The 17,803-nt window shown below is 40.4% G+C and overlaps 1 protein-coding gene across 1 annotated transcript; it reads right to left on the reverse strand.

Annotated features, from left to right (window-relative positions):
- Positions 1-2,023: 2,023 nt before the first annotated feature.
- LOC106807820 (insulin-like peptide) lies at positions 2,024-10,392 on the reverse strand. Its single transcript, XM_014810284.1, has 3 exons — positions 9,856-10,392; positions 5,054-5,385; positions 2,024-2,913 (listed from the first exon to the last, which is right to left on the reverse strand). The coding sequence occupies exons 1-3, from the start codon at positions 10,031-10,033 to the stop codon at positions 2,788-2,790; spliced, it is 636 nt and encodes a 211-aa protein (XP_014665770.1). The 5' UTR covers positions 10,034-10,392; the 3' UTR covers positions 2,024-2,787.
- Between the last annotated feature and the right edge of the window lie 7,411 nt (positions 10,393-17,803).

The raw sequence follows: 17,803 nt of genomic DNA on the forward strand, positions 1-17,803 counted from the left end.
TATACAATGCCATGACAGCAATTCTTTTAAAATACGGTTTGGCCAGTGGCATAGGCTACAGGTATAGGCTACAGCATAGGACGCCAATGACCGATAAAGTCCAGATTAAGTCAAACTATCAATAAATACTGTAGCGCTTATTTTTTATTGAACATTAAAGATCCGCCTTGCATCATGTAGCTCATCTCTCGCTAATTACTTCTCCAACGATTGACTAGAGTGGGATATTTTGTTCGGGTCTCGTCAGATCTTATGGATAAATAGCCCCAGGCGGACATTGTTCACCACATAAATCTACGAAATTACACTATTAGGCCCCACTATGCCATGAACAATCCAAATATATATGTTCGATTTCAATATAGGTTATTGTATGTCGGATGTTATAGAATTCGATACGAGAATTAAAACGCTGCGGCGCGTGTCATTGAAGCGCGATTTATATAGCCATCTCCAATATATTTAGCCACTGAATTAATTGGATGTGTGAAGGACTAGTGGAAATTTATGGCTTCTCTTAGATCAGTGAACTATCAAGTAACCAGAGCGTTTATATAGATGCAGAACCAACACCTCTACTGAATACTAATGCGGCGATGGATAAACACTAACTATATATATATATATATATAGATATATATATATTATATAATATATATATATATATCAGAGCGTATAAAGAATTTATATTCTACGCCTTGTTTATACGCTTCTTTATACGCTCTTTATACGCTTCTTTATACGCTCTTTATACGCTCTTTATACGCTCTTTTTTGTCAGCCTTCTATTATACAGCTCGTTGAGTATATATATATATATAGATATAGAGATTTCTTCGTATATTACGACTTGAAACGACGTTACATTAGTTAGTGCACACATGTATGAACGAAGCAAGATGATGACGCCAATGTGTAATGCGCGCGCATCTACGCATGATATATGCACGTCTACAATATTATCATGCATATACGTCCATATTTTATCTCTACGCGGAATTTTCTTTTCTAGGTTCGAATATGTAAACGAACCGGGTTTGCAAAAGAAATCTGTTTGCAAACATATATTCACGGGTCGCATTTTCAGCGCGCAAGAATGCAAATGTTAACGTACACGTATAAAGCGAATAGAGATTTTTGCGATTTAAATCACCAAGCATGCAGCTTCCTTGCATGACAGTTTCGTTGAATTATACATTACGTTAGATGTGATGACCCATCGTTGTATTTCGAATCGCAGGTTTTGAATTACGCGGCCTTGGGAAATCGTACAGCAATGTTATAACGTGTTGCACTCCTGAGCAAGCAACATAATATGACTACATAATTAAATGCGTGGAAATTGCACGTAGGTCTATTGCAACTTCTATTACTCATGCGGCCCGCTGTTCTGAGAAGGCGATATCAGTCACTGCATCCATTTAGTATCATTATATTTGTACCTCTCACGCCAGTAGATCAAGACCGACTTACTTTATCTGGACACTACGAGTGCGCATAAGTACGGTATATAATCTGAAATCGTTCTCTCTTAATTGTTCATATTATCACCCAGGCCGCATTTAGCTGCACTGAAGGAATGTATGATATAGTGCTCACGGCTGTATACACAAAATATTATGGAGCTATTTCGGGCTTCACACGTGCATGCGATTCGCATCCATAATCAATTGTGACATATACTCCCTGTACGTCCAATAACCACTAACGCATCGATTCTAGACGTTACACGACGTAATTGTTGGAGGACAAACGTAATTATGAAGACAATAGTACAATAAGAACAAGAAAATAAGAATACGTGTGGTACTGTTGCGTACAGTTGCCATTCTCCTGTTTTAGTTGAAGCAATTCTGCGAAAGAAACTAGGGGTCTAGTTTCTTTAGGCTACTAGGAATGATTGTTGTAAAATAGCATACTGTTTACGACCGTACCTAAATTCTAGGTTATACGATTTATATTGGTTCGAACATTAACTCTAGTGGTAGACAACACATAAAACATTAAATGCGTAAATCGCCAAATAATTTATATCTTCATTGGAGAAAGGCGTTTATTTCAGGCGCATGGGTAATCCCCTTGTAATAAAAGATCGTGTCTGCATGGCGAATAGCAGAAGTTCGATTACTGAACACCAGCACTGAAAAATGTAAGACACAACTACGTCCGTCAGAATGCGGTTTCCATAGTTACCAGCGACTGTACTGTATGATCGTCACACTCGACTAGCGTGCGGAAAACGGTTCCTGGTTGAGCATGCTAAATTTAATACACATGAAAAGAAAATTATGAGACGTCAACCGGATAATACTAGTGCCCTTAGAATATAGTAAACGTTTCACGATCATTGTGGCATTGCTAACTGCGATGCATAAATAGCGAGATTGTACATGTGCACGCGTTAATAATACCTTAATATCTAATTATACTCAAGCTAATTACATCTTAACAGTTATGACAGAGGGCGTGCGCGACGGGTGCCAATCAACGTATGTTTATCGGTTTTACAGTTCGCACGGGTTTTATATTCAAATATAATCTATGATTATTATTATCCTAAAATATCATTTATGACTTTTGCAACGTGGTTCTGACGCAGTCAGTATATTACTTTAGATTTAGCTGTTCTATGATAATCATGATAACTATAGAATTATACGAACGAAAATCGACAGCATAGCGATCGTAGATCGTCCGCGGAATCATCAGTATAGGTTTATACTCGCGTCTCGTCTGATGAAGCTCATATGAACAGCAGCTGTGCTGACGTCCTGATCTATCTCGTACCTCACGATGGCGGAGGCGGAAGGAAAAAAAACTTCTGGTTTTTCCAGGCGGTGATGCGATTAGGATCCGTGTTTATCGACGAAGCGTGTGCGTTGTCTAAATTTGATTCGTTGTTCACGGTCGATTCCTGAAATCGGAATACGATTCATCTGCTGAGTTGCTCACGTCTTCTCGTATGTATGTAGTACGGCGTTTTAGCCAGGCAACTCATGCATATGTTCCGGGACGGCCGATACATACTTTGGAGCACACATAATTCAACGACGACAGAATGCAGTTTAGGTTAGCTACATACCTTAGAGCATACATAATTTAACGTCGACAGAATGCATTCCAGAATGGTACAAACACATTAACCTCAACGTCGATGCGACGCGGTTTATCAAACGGCCATCATTAAGCACGCAACGTCGACGGTGGTCGACGAAGGGTACCTGGTACCGATCGGACATTAGTCGCCAGCCGGTCGATTATATCCACTAGCCGCGTATAAATTAGTTGAAGTCTAATCAGGTCGCGACGGACACGCGGGCGGCGGATGGGTTTTGGTAGATGGGGAGAGACGCCGGCATCCTCTAACGAGTACGCTCACACTGGTTTCGACTGCTGTTCATCTGCGTCTATAATAAAACCGTACTTGACACCGCTTACTCAACTGTTACGTCTACTGTCTACGAACCACATATTCGACTCTACATGTATATTGTTTCCTATTCTCACCTATCTGCCCAGTTACCCCCTGTCAACAATATATACTCGCTGAGCGACAGTGCCATCCTAACACTCACGTATTCGAATGCTTATCTAAATCTCCTGTTCCGCTCGTATTTGTTCTTTGTCGCTTGTGTCTCAAGTTCGACGTGATTATTATTATTATTATTATTATTATTATTATCTATTATTATGATGATGATGATGATAATGAGTAGCTGATGTCATTGATACAATACGATTGACGTAATCGTAATAAAGTATTCAAAGTGGACTGAATTTCGAACATGTGCAATGTCTCATATCGTAAAATGTCATAACGCGTACACGTCTGTGCATATATCGTGTTGTAATGTACTCACTGTGATCTGATTTCCAAAAGGTGTTATCTCACTTTTGGTCAGAAATGAGTTAGTACCATCAAATTACATTATAGCCCTATCTACATCATGTGTGATATTCATTTGCATCAAAAGTTGGTATATCCCTTCACGAACAGCTTCCAAACATTGAGTTTGGTTCCAAAAGGTGTTAAATCCATTAGAAGATATCATCACACTTTTATTTTAGTAATGTTCTCTTTGCCTGAAACACAGTTTTTTTCACGCTAATATTTCAAGTGAATGGTACTTAGCATAAAAACACACCTGAATGAAATCTAATGTACATGGTAGATCTTTCATTAATTTTTGTTTTTTAATTAAATTTGGATTTAGCGAATTTCAAAAGAAAAAAAGAAAAAACTCATATAAATATAAAAACGAATGATCAGGAAGACCGATGAAATGACTCTGGTGAAGATGATTAATTGATTATACCATTGTTGAGCATAATGAGGATGTATGGTGAACATTTTGCATAATTACTGAATCACCACTGTAATTTCCATTGACCAGTTTTCTTGGTTTTGTAACAACTCAAACTGTAAAATATGTTTATTAAACAATGAGTAAGCTTTAATATTGAGCTTTGAGCTAAGAGCCTGTAGCTTTGAGTAAGCTATTAATATAATGACATTGTTATCTGTTATAAATTACCTCTGTTTGGTGTTAGTTATTAGTGTTTCATTTTTATTTTGATGAGTTTTTAATTTTTGTTCCCAAAAGGCGCTAAATCCTAATTTTATTATAAAACAAAAATTAATTAAAAATCAATTATGTACACTAGATTTCATTCAGGTATTTTTTCATGCTTACTACCATTCACTTCAAACATTAGAGCGAAAAAACTGTTCCAGGCAAAGAGATCATTACTAAAATGGAAATATGATGATATCTTCTAAAATACAAAAGTGGATTTAACGCCTTTTGGAAATTAGCTCTTCAATTGTTATATATATATATATATATATATATATATATATATATATATATATATATATATATATATATTATCAACAGCAGCAGCATCACGTGTTTCATGCTCCATAATGTAACTTGGCGCACGGTTGGGCGAGAGTGTGCGAGAGTGTTCGTGAACGTATGTCAGCGCACGGATAACGAGCGTATGTGCGTGAATGCGTGTATAAGCGTTAGTCACTCAGTATATATACTTACTTCAGGTTGCACTGATGTTTCGTTATCTGCTGGCTGCATTGGTGATGGCAGTGCTATAATACCGCGTCCGAGAGACGTGTAGCGCGTGAGTCCAGTCCGTGACAGACTTGGACGCCTCATACCAGATAGCGAGAGCCGGCCGAGCGTCGCTAGACCAGCTATACCAGGGGTCGCTGTGGGCCCGCCTTGCCGATCGGCACAATAGCTCTCCAGGGCGTCGTAGCTGCATGACTGCTTGCAACACTCGTCGACTATGCCCCGGGGTGTGATGTGTGCCCTCTTCTGGCCACCGGCGTCAGTGCTTCCTCCCCGCTTTTCCATAAACGGCCAAGCTGCAAGGAATTAAGCATACAACAGTCATTAGTGCTTACTTCTTACTATCCTACTAGGAAATAATAGGAAATAAAATGAGTTAATATCTTACTAGGAATGCGTTGACGGCGTTCAGGCACGGGCTTGTAACTGAACGTCTAACAACTGCGTATCGCGCAATGGTTATAGGCGTAAGCAACGAGCACGTAAACTGGCATATGTCCGTCGCTGCACCGCACAAATTACACTAGTGATTCACTTCAGATGGCTGAATCGCTTCTCCTCACGTACTCCTCTGCGCTATGAGAATGATGGATGCGCTGCTGCCTGCTGCTGAATTAACAGGCTTCACTCGTGAAGAGCTTCATCAAAATTCCGACTAGGATTTGCCTGGCAATCATTATTACATCCGGTTAAACACTAAACGTCGATTGAGAATAATTACGCTTAGTTGAAACAAGTGTCGTTCATCAACTCTCAAGAAAGACTTGTTTGCGAAGTCAGGATTTTTAAAGAGTATCGGGATTTGTCGTGTATTCGGATGCTACGACGTTATACGATCGTTAAGATAGGGTAGACTATACAGTCACGGATTGCATACATTTAGCTGCGTGATGTTTAATGCATGCAGGTGCAGATGCATTTGTTATCAAGAAAAAATCATTCAGCATAACACGGTAACTTGCCGACAAGTGCATACCAGTATGTACACGTATGTCTGACTGTCTGATCCCTTCCGCTTTATCTGTCTATCTGTAGCCGACACCGATAGCCCAAACTATTCTCATCTCATTTTCGCATGCGTTTAGATAGATAATCTGGTCATTTCTGTATTTAAGGAAATGCTGCTAATATCAAGTAGAGATAAACTGGACTTATCCATTTCTGCTGAATATAATAATTTTACGCAAGCTTAAAAAATTCATCGCGGTAAATATATCGTGCAATGTTGAATCCAACATTCAACGAGAAAGCATAGAGAAAACGTACCTCAGTTATAATTTATTAAAGTCTAATAGAAATTTAATTAACGTGCAATGTCGCAAGAATTAGTGCATGCTTAAGCGGCTGCCCTGTTCTTAGGATGAGCTTGCGTGCACGCGAACAAATAAATGTAATAAACTTCCCTGAGATTTAGCGTGTCAATAGAAACCGACACCGATCCCGTTTCCACACCTGCTAAAGCGTTAGTGGCGATGTCAGACAACATTCCTTGGTTCAGTAATGGTAACGGGACAGCAAGTATCCCGAAGCTAACGTGATTGCGATCGCGGAGGCTTCCTACGTGCACATATGGCAGCAAGACATGCAAGGACATTGATAAAGAATTCGCGTCTTGTATGCACAGCATTAGCCTTAGCGGTGGCAGAGGGGCTATCACTGTCATCCCGCGTGGGCTGCCACGACCATGCCGGTGCGTGAGCCCCGCGCCTTGTATTTTCGTGGAACACATATTAACGGAAATCCATGGATTCGTGCGTCCGTTACACCGCGGGCGGCCATTGCCGCTATACCGCGTCTCCAAATGTCAGGGTTGTCAGTGTTCGTAAATAATGGGCATGCATTATTCAGCTGACATCTCGCTGTGAAGCAGTGAACGCAAAGACGTAGCGGCTCAGCTTACTTGTATCCATTGCAATATTTGATCAGTTGTTGTCGAGCAAGCTATAGGCTGGCGGCGCCTTGAATGCACTGCAAGCTTCACAGCCACGCGCTCTATCAATATAGACACGGGGAACGTACGGTAATATCGTCTGTAAACAAATTTTTCTCCGTTGTTGATGGACGCAGGCGAAAACAAGGCTTATTCTAACGAACCCAATTTATGTAATATTCGGGGAAACTGCTGCGTCTAAGTTCGAGCAATTTAAAGTTCCTAACGTATATCGCTTGCACAAGGTTGCCTACTATCTCAGAGTAAACGACATTTCTCAGTAATTATGAAGACCACAATTAGTATAGTGTCACATTTTCACACGGGAGAGTATCATGTGTTAGTATTCGAATGCGGCGCGATTGGCCAGAGAACGCATTTACGATATGGGAAAAAACTAACTCATTGATCGTAACGCGTTGTTCGGTTGAATTATGTAAATATTGAGACTTCTTATAACCCGAATCTTTCTATTTATACACAAAACGCACGAGCGACGGTGAAACGCCCAACTAATTCTGGAACTACTCCGATATCTAAAGGACACATGCAGGCGACAGCAGTCAGCGTTGTCAGTGAATCTCACCCAAAAGCTGTCAGGTAGTTTTTAGCTGTTATCAAGCCACGAGGCAGCATTCGTATTCGCATCCCCTATTACCTCGGAAAATCTTTCGATTACGAACTATATGTATTCCAAATTAGTTTCTTTACATCGCACACGACCTGTTCACCAGCCTATACTAAGGGCTCGTGCATGACGTAAAATTTCCAATCGACGAGAATCAGTTCTCGTCGGTTAGTTAAGCAATATAAACGATAACAACACAAAAATTACGCGGTATACTTATTGAGTCGAATGATATGACGTTCGCGCGTCGGCAACTGTAGAACGAATGTCAGACGACGCGAAAGTGTTTCGCAAAGCGCGTTAATGATTGTAATTTAGTCGCAAGGCGTAAGTTGATAAGCCCTTCGCGGTGATTCCCGCCGCTAATTACTTCACTCACTCGTGCCGCGACATTGAAAATTATTAAAGGTTATCACTAAAGCCGAGAGCTGCGCCGTCGCATACTCGCTGTATTACCCGTAGGCCTATTTTATGCAATGTTCAGTGCTAACCTTATACGCTTAATGCTATTATACGCTTAATGTTATTATACGCTTATGCTACCCACGCTAATGTTAACAAGAGTACATAATATAGAAATTATATAATCTCTATTATGTACTCTTGATGTTATCTAACAATAAGCCAGTGATGTTCCTACATCGAGTAATTAATGCTGTTAATATGCGCCCCATAGGGTCGACTCTGATCTCTCGTTGTACTTTGTGCGGTATTCTGACGAGCATGCATCCACTGAGCTATTTTGCGAGTACTTTGCATGTCAGTTATCGAGTTTGCCCGTTAGATTTCGCGGCCCGAAATAACTCAACTAAAAGAGAGACGCATATATAGAGACGCTATACGGCTGGTAAAGCAATAGGACTGAATTGAGCAGAATTTATTCTATTAACGATTTTACCATTATTATTTGCCAGAAAATCGCCCTTTTAACGTTAGACTTTCTATGTAATCGGACTATGTTCTCAGGACTATAGTAAATGACATTTTCTTGTTAGAATTCTAAAAATGGTCTAGGTTTAAAAAAAAGAAAATAAATATCTAAATGCAGAAAACGTTACTGCGATGCTGCGTCTAAGATTGTTTTCATTAGGATGAGAACTCCTGATAGTTGTAAAAAACTAAGCGAAACATTTTTAATCGAACGCATAATAGAAGTGTAACCTAGTAATATTTTGAGGACATAATTCACAATAAAATTTTCATGCACACAGAATGGTGCGCGCTTGGTTTGGGGACCACGTATACAATTTTGTAGTCAATTTCGTTTCAACCGGACAGCACGCGTGATAATGAAAATCAAACAGCGGTAACTGCCTAATAGGTAAGCTAGGTGTATGGCGGTCTTTGTTCAACGGATGTGCTATCTTGCATTACTAATCATATTTTTTCGTTTTTAGTCTATATTATCTCTTCTAGAAACGCGATTCATAAGAAACCCGACGATAAGCGAGTTAGAAATTTAACAAGGGAAATGTATATTACCACGCGACAGTCACAGAGTAGGGACGGATGTGATTAGTTATATATATAGTAAGTGTTACCGGAGGGGCGGTGCTGCCGGACAATGCACGAAATGTCTCCATATATGTCAGTGTGTGATGTTGATGCTAGTCTATCGCATGTCGCGTGTAACAGGATATTGCAAGCAAACATTTCTGTTTACCGTCTCCCGGCTACTTTGCTGCGCTCGCCTCTAAATTGCTAGCACTAGCGGCTGACCAAATATAGTGCGATATGAATGGAATGCCTAGTGGCGGTAACGCGCGGTAGAGAACATGTCAAATTGTTGTTTCATCACTTTACATTTAATATGAATAGAACAGAGTCCAAATCTCTAAGGCGACATCCATATAGCGTGGTTGCAGTGAAGCACTGAAAAGAAAACACGCACGGTCTTAACCGTGCATGGTTTTATGTTTTTATCTGTGCGCGCGTTTTGCTTACTAGTAACGATGAATTATGTATGTTATTCAGTAAATGCACATAGGAACATGTGGTAAGTGACACACGCACACACACACACAAGACAGACAGACATATGTAATGTATGTGCGCTCGAACTTAACGCGTTTCACATGCGGAGGAACATGCTGCGTGAATATATGTGGGCAAGCACGTGCGTACGTGCGTATGTGCCAAATGAACAATACACCGCATGAGATGATCGAAGGGTCAGAAAGCCGAAGGATTCGAGTAGGTTCTACTCACCTGACCGTTTGACGTCTACCTGCCAGTTGAAGCCTCGGCCCATGCACACGAGCATGAGAGTGTCCGTTAGTCTCTTACCGCACAGTCTTGAATCGCCCTGCGTACTGCCACTGAAAACTATTAGGATCATCAATGTTGTACTCGTCACTGCTGTCGCCACGTTGACGTCAGTTCTCATTGTACTCGGTTGCCTCTTCACTATTACTCGCGTACAACTTTAGCCGCGATTCCGAACCGCCAAAATCCGCTCGAATTCACAGGTCCGTACAATGAGCTATATTTCCACGGCTAGAGTAACCGTCTGTACAGTGTACGTAAGAAAATCGTGAACGGAGATAAAAGGTACGAGATTCAATAGACTTGTGTATCTTCAATGACGGACAGAGCCTGTTTGCATAGAAAACAAATTTGTCTCTCCGTGTCTTCAAATCGGCGTATTTGATTAGTGTTTGTACCACAAGTATGCTATTTTGATCCTGTTACAATCTACTGGCTCTGGTCCGAGCTCTGCGCGTCAGTTCTCTAACTTCGAATGTTTCCTAGCAGACTTACGGCAGCAGACGAAAGTAATTCACCATTAACGGTTATATTTATCAATGACGCTGCAGGGAAGCCGAGAGCGCTGAAGCCACGTGACGCACGCAGCCAATGAGCGCCGAGCGTCACGTGACTGACTGGTTAATAGTGATTGAATCAGTGCGATGGGATGATAGGCAGAGGGAGAAATGGGTTTATTTTCCGTTTCGTTACGTGTCAACGTAATAACAAGCTTCTTCTTGTTATAATTGCCAACGAGTCAAAATGATATTTCAGTGTGTTCGCATTAAGAATACGACTCATGTTCATTTTTACTATAGAGTGGTCATTACCATTACTCTTATGCGTCTGAAATCTTTATACTGCTAATTGCATTTTCTCCTATCCCATAACATTTGTTCTTTGAGGATATGTGATTGACACTTGATCACCGCGTCTGCCTTTATTGCGTAATTCGATGCCTATAATCATCTTTCCCCGCCCCACGCCCCGTGCGACACTCGACCATTGTCGTACCCTCGACTGCACGCGTATCGACGGGAAAATTATTCGTTTGCCTGTTAGAATCATTACCGTGGTCAGCGTATATACGACAACTGTCTCCGGCAACTTGTACTGTGTTCCGCAGCAAAATAAGACGAAACTAAACCAATTACGAGCCATTCGCTGATCTGATTACACGCACGTTTGAGCGCATTGATCAGGAACAAGCGTGACGTGCATGCGGCAGGCGCGCACTCTTGTTGGCGTGAGCGACCTCGGAGGCAGAGCTAACAAGAGAGAGAGAGAGAGGTGGGAGGAGTGAAAGAAAACATCCATTACCTGTTTTTACAGATGTACGTTAGCCGAGTAATTGTTGTGGTCACTAACTACGAAGAAGCTATTTAAGTGCTCCGGTCAGGGCAATTAAACGGTAATTAACTCGTTACGCAGAAACCTACTCTCAAGACGAAGGCTTTGATTGCCAATCTTTCTATAGGGCATACGAAAGAAGCAAATAAAAGAATTAGTCATATGGTTGAAATTACTTCACTCGAGAGGTTAATTACAAAACGCAACGAAGCCATTTTCCTCCGATAGAGCGAGCCAAGCTTTTAATGGCGCGTTCATAGCTACACGCGTCTGTTCTCCAGCGTTGAATCACCGCTTGATCGTCTATTCAGAGTCAATCTGTACTAAGCTACAAATCTTACGGTACGTTATATTTAAGCGCGTTTTTCTAAACATAATCCAGGAAGTTTTAACTCGTGCAGGCGTGCGTGTAACGCCTTCACTCTGTAATAAGGAAGAGCATTACTGATCGATCAAGGTAATAGCCAGAGACGGCTAAATCGCTGACTCAGATTGACCGGCGGGGGCGACAGTCACACATCCGTTACATGTGACGAGGCAGATTTCATCACATCCCACGGGACAGTAGTAACAGCACGACGCATTTGCTCTGTAGCTGGTGATTAAGAAGCCATCACGCTCTCGCACCATCTTGTATCTCATTACCCGGGGCGGACGTCGTCACTGTTCGTGTTCCTTTATCACCTCTTACTTTATGTCACTGTATCTCGGGTGAGGGATGCACCCACGTCTTAACGTATGACATTTTACCCCAGGTGAGAGACGCAGACTTACCTACATCTTGCCTTACGTCACTTTATCCCAGATTAGGGTAACAGCCTTACCCTCGTCTTACCTTCTTCCCCATATCTCAGCGTAAGGTAATCCGTCAACGCCTCACGCCAATTTGACGAAGTTCTCACTATAGCATCTAAAGTTACACTCTGCTACATTTTAATAATGGTAGTTAATCAGCTGATTATGTGCAGGATTTGAATGCCTTAACGTTTGTCAACGCTGCGATGCGTAACTTAATACTAGTATTAGCGAAGTTTCGTAAAGCCGCAAGTTTTTCGTGTCATATTTCCGCGTAGAATTACGTCGGTTAATTACAATTTCTTTTTAATTACCTGATGAAAAAGATTTTTTTCCAGACTTGACACAAATACATACATTTACACATAATATTATAGCTGATCAAATATGTAGACACATACAGGATTCGAACACTAATAAGAACATATTCAAAACATATTTTGGATCATATTAAAAAATTTGGGAAGATTGTTGCATTTTCGCATCTTAGTAATCAGAATAATCAGATAATAGTAATCAGCCTTCTTCGTTGATGGGCATGAATGGGGCGTCACCGACTTGACCAGTTCCTATACCGACTGTGTTTACTTTTCGTAAATAATGAAATGCCCGGCCGATGCTAGACTGGTACCCGTTCGCCACCTTCACTCCGGCAAGTATCCTTCGCTACACTGACGCTGTTAGTGTAGCGTGTGGAACTGTCGACCGGGTACCAGTCTAGGCCGATGCCAAACTGCATGCAGTGCATCTTCGTACACTCAGGATACTCGTAGATTGAGCCCATGAGCGAGAGCGTGGAGTTTGGGCCGATGCGATGCATTTTCTGCGTTTTCTGCGTGATTATTATTTTGCGCAGGCACTCATTTTGGAAATCCTCCAACATTTTTAATTCTTCCATTAAGTCCATGTTTCACTGTTATTTAGGAAGAAAGGTAAAACTGTGCATTCGTATAATTTCACTCTTGCTTCTATAGTATGATTTCCATAATTTTGCTCTTCTACCCATGATAATATTTCCCTCGTCATGAACCTACATTTTTTAGTTCGGACTCTTATCATATCGTTATAACCTCTTATATCATTAATTAAATCCCCTAAGTATGAATATTTGGTGCATTTTTTGATTACTTAGTTACTTATTAATATCTCCTTCTCTATCCTTTCTTTGTTGGTGAATTTTATAACCATTGTATTTGTTTTGTTCATATTAAATTCTAATCTTTTTGATTCAGCTAATCTGGAGCATGACTGAGCGATTTCTATTACTGTTTTATAATCTCCAATTCCTAGAATATCGTCCATATATAATCATTGTCATCTTCTAAAACTACAAATCATCCGCTGACCGCTGTGGAGACGTGCGCCGGGCCTCGAATTTGGCGCACGTCTCCACTGCGGACAGCGCTTCATACTTGAACATCCCCGCGGTCGCGTGCTCATATCCCGCGGAACTGCGCGTCTCATCCGCGCGCAGCGCTTAGGATCAACAGCAAAGCTGTGCCACGCAATCTTGTATCATGTCTCTCTGGATGAAGTCACCAACAAAATGCAGTAAGATGTATACATTACATATAGTAAAAAAGCAAATTATAGGCGGTGAATTATAATAAGTTACTGTACAAATGCCACGACTACTAATTCAACAAAGTTCTGCACATTGGACAAACGAAGGGCACCACAGACACCCTCCACACACTTCCTAGCAGGCCTAGCAGAACTGACTCTGACCAAAAAACAACTTCCAGTTTAACAACCACCACTACTTACAAATACAAGGTACAGCAATGGGCTTCACGATGGCACCGTCTTATGCCAACCTCTTCATGGACGATCTAGAACGCACGTTTCTAGCCTCCACAAAACACAAACCGCTCGTCTGGAAGAGATTTATTGACGATATCTTCATTATCTGGACTTATGGCACCGCCGCCTGTGACTCATTCGTCACAGAACTAAACGACTTCAATCCCACTATTAAATTTACTGAATCTCACAGCGCGATCTGTCTCCCCTTCCTAGACGTACAGGTGCCATCGGCAAGGGGTCCTTGCACGCAGACTTATATTGTAAACCCACAGCCTGTCACACGTACCTCAGGACAGATTCAGCCCACCCCAAGGCTCTCATAGACAACATCCCATACGGACAAATCCTCCGCCTAAAAAAAAAATTCGAACAACACGCGCTTCCCCATGCGCTGCCAGGAGTTCAGACAACTCTTCCTGAATCGGGGATACAAGGCAAATCTGCTAGACAAGTCTATACAAAAAGCGGCCCAATGCCCAATAGACTCACTGATAGAACCCAAACCAAAGACAGTAAACACGCACCAACGAATTTCCTTCATTATGGAATACAACCCCAGCAACCCGCAGATCAAACAGATCATTCTAAAACACTGGCACGTTCTCTCCGCCTCACCGGCCCTTAAACACATCCACGACCACCCGTCCATCTTTGCCCTAAGCAGAGGTAAGAATCTGAAGGATGCGCTCATACGCGCAAGAATATCGACGCAGCACACTCGCCCTCTGCCTCCGCCAGGTACACGCCCTTGCGGGCTCACACGCTGCTCCACGTGCAGCACGGTCAACTCACACACGGTCTTACCCTTTCCTCCCCTCTCAAGAAATCCATCACGCACTCCTTCACATGCAACTCCACGAACCTCATCTACAAAATCTCCTGTCGCAAATACCCCACGGCCAGATACATAGGCGAAACGCAGCGTAGACTCAAAGATCGCATAGTTGAACACCTCCGTGACATGAGCAAACGAGACATGAGCAAACCTGTCAGCGCTCATTTTTCACGTGACAACCACACCCGAGCGTACTTTCAGTGAGGGGGCATTGAGAAAATATTCTTTGACCCCCCATGTTATCAACGTGAGGCTATCCCTAGCCAGACGACCCCAGGGTAGCGAGCAGTTCGATGCACATTTTAACACATTTACAACTACAACTGTTATTAGAGTTATATCAACTTTACTTGCTCTTTCCTCTTTGCATTGATGGTGTTGACGCGTGATGGCTAGAGCGCAACTAATTGTTTGCCGGATACTGCCTAAGTATTGAGGATGCGAATTAAGCACTCTTCATGTTGGATATCGACTTGCTTCTCTGAAAAACGTGGAGCAACGTAATCTGTTTGCTATTTTATCGCTGTATTCATCATTCATAAATATATCACAGATACGATAGTAATAATAATAATAATAATAATAATAATAATAATAATAATACAATTCGCTCTTCCCTTATTAATCAGCCATTATTATTTTCTCTCCCCGTGTTGTCTCTCGTCCTTCCGTCTTTTTTGTTCCCCTTTTCGTTGTCTCTCCCGCTTTTTCTTCTTTTCGTTCTCTCTTTCCCCGCTCTCTCTCTTGATCTGTACATCTTCTTGCTATTTTTTTACGCCTTACCATATTCCACGTGCGCTCACGCTTATCTACTACCGTTTGGTATCGCAATTTCTCTCTTGCTATATATAATAGTCCTGCACATTATGCACTCGTGGCAGGAATACGAGTAAATTTTTACTAGATTACTCCATTATACTAAATTTTTACGAGATTACGAATTTACGTAAATTTTATGAGATTACGGTATTTTTAGAGCAGACGAAGAACACTAAACAATGAGATCAGCGAATCGAATTCAATGAGCGTGTTTACTACGCACGTGCTGTCACGTCACGTGCGCGCAAACGAGCAGCAGAACTGGAGCGCCACCAAACGAAACAACAGCTACATTTTGCTAAGATTAGCTCAATTTAGCTCACCTGGACTGCTGCGGTCTATCGCGAGCCCAATAATTACACGCGTGGTTGAATGGCTCGCACATAGTAGTCAATACTACAGGGCGTTTCCGAGTGCATACGTGTAATGTGCGGCTATTGATAACCAGATGGAGCATGTATGTGCATGGACATGCATATCTTAGCGAATATAATCATGTAAACTAAATTAACAACCGGGCAACGATCTAGATCCAAATAAACACACACACACACACGCACGCACGCACGCACGCACGCACGCACGCACGCACGCACACACGCACGCACGCACGCACACACACACACACACACACATACACACATACACACATACACACATACATACATACATACATACATATAGGCCTACATACATACATACATACATACGTACGTACGTACGTACGTACGTACGTACGTACGTACGTACTTAGCAGTACATACATAATACATTACATACATACATACTATACATATAGCTACATATACATCATACATAATACATACACTACGTACGTACTACGTACGAGCTACGTACTACTAGTACATAATACATACATACATACATACATACTCAATTCACATACATACTAACATACATAAAGGAAACACTACATATACATACACATACATACTACATAATACATCATCATAAACCTACACATCATACATACACATACATACTACTACATACATACATACATACATACATACATCATACATACATACATACATACTACATACATTACATACATCTCGACATACATACATACATACATACATACACATATCATACAACACTACATACATACATACATACATATACATACTACATACATACATACACATCATACATACCATATACCATTACATAAACTAATACATCAACATACATACATACATACATACATACATACATACAAATACATACATACATACATACATACATACTACATCATCATACATCTACATACATACACTACATTACTAACATACATACATACATACAATACATAATACATACATACAACTACTACATACTATACATACATACATACATACATACATACATACATACATACATACATACATACAGTACATTACATAGCATACATACAACAACTACACAACAATACATATTCAATTACATACATACAATTACATACATACATACATAGCACAATCCATCACTACATACACTACTAATCATACATACATACATACATACATACATAATCAACATCATAACATCATATACAGTACATACATACATACATACATACATCATAACACTATACATACATACATAACTACTACTAATAAACTACATAACTAATACAACATAACAATACAATACATAACATACATACATACATACATACAAACTACATCATACATACATACATACAATACATACATACTACATTACATACATACATACATAGCATACATATACATAACACTACATAACATTACATACATACATACATACATACATACTACATACATGCATACATACATACATACATACATTACATACATATGACATACATACATACATACATACATACTACCATACATACATACATACATACATACATACATACATACATTACATCAACATACTTACATACTATAATAACTCATACATACTATACATACATACGATACATACATACATACATACATCTACATACATACATACATACACTACATACATGACATACATACTATGTACATATACTACATACTATACATACATACATACATCCATACTACTTACATACATACATACATAACATACCATACATACATACATACATACATACGTACATACATAAACATACATACATCAGACATCATACATGACATAATACATACATAATACATCCATACATACATAATACATACATAAATCATCATAGACATACATACATATAATACATACATAAATCTACATACATATCATACATACATACACATA

The sequence above is a fragment of the Priapulus caudatus genome, unplaced genomic scaffold, assembly GCF_000485595.1.
Source record: "Priapulus caudatus unplaced genomic scaffold, Priapulus_caudatus-5.0.1 Scaffold235, whole genome shotgun sequence".
NCBI classification, from domain to species: domain Eukaryota; kingdom Metazoa; phylum Priapulida; class Priapulimorpha; order Priapulimorphida; family Priapulidae; genus Priapulus; species Priapulus caudatus.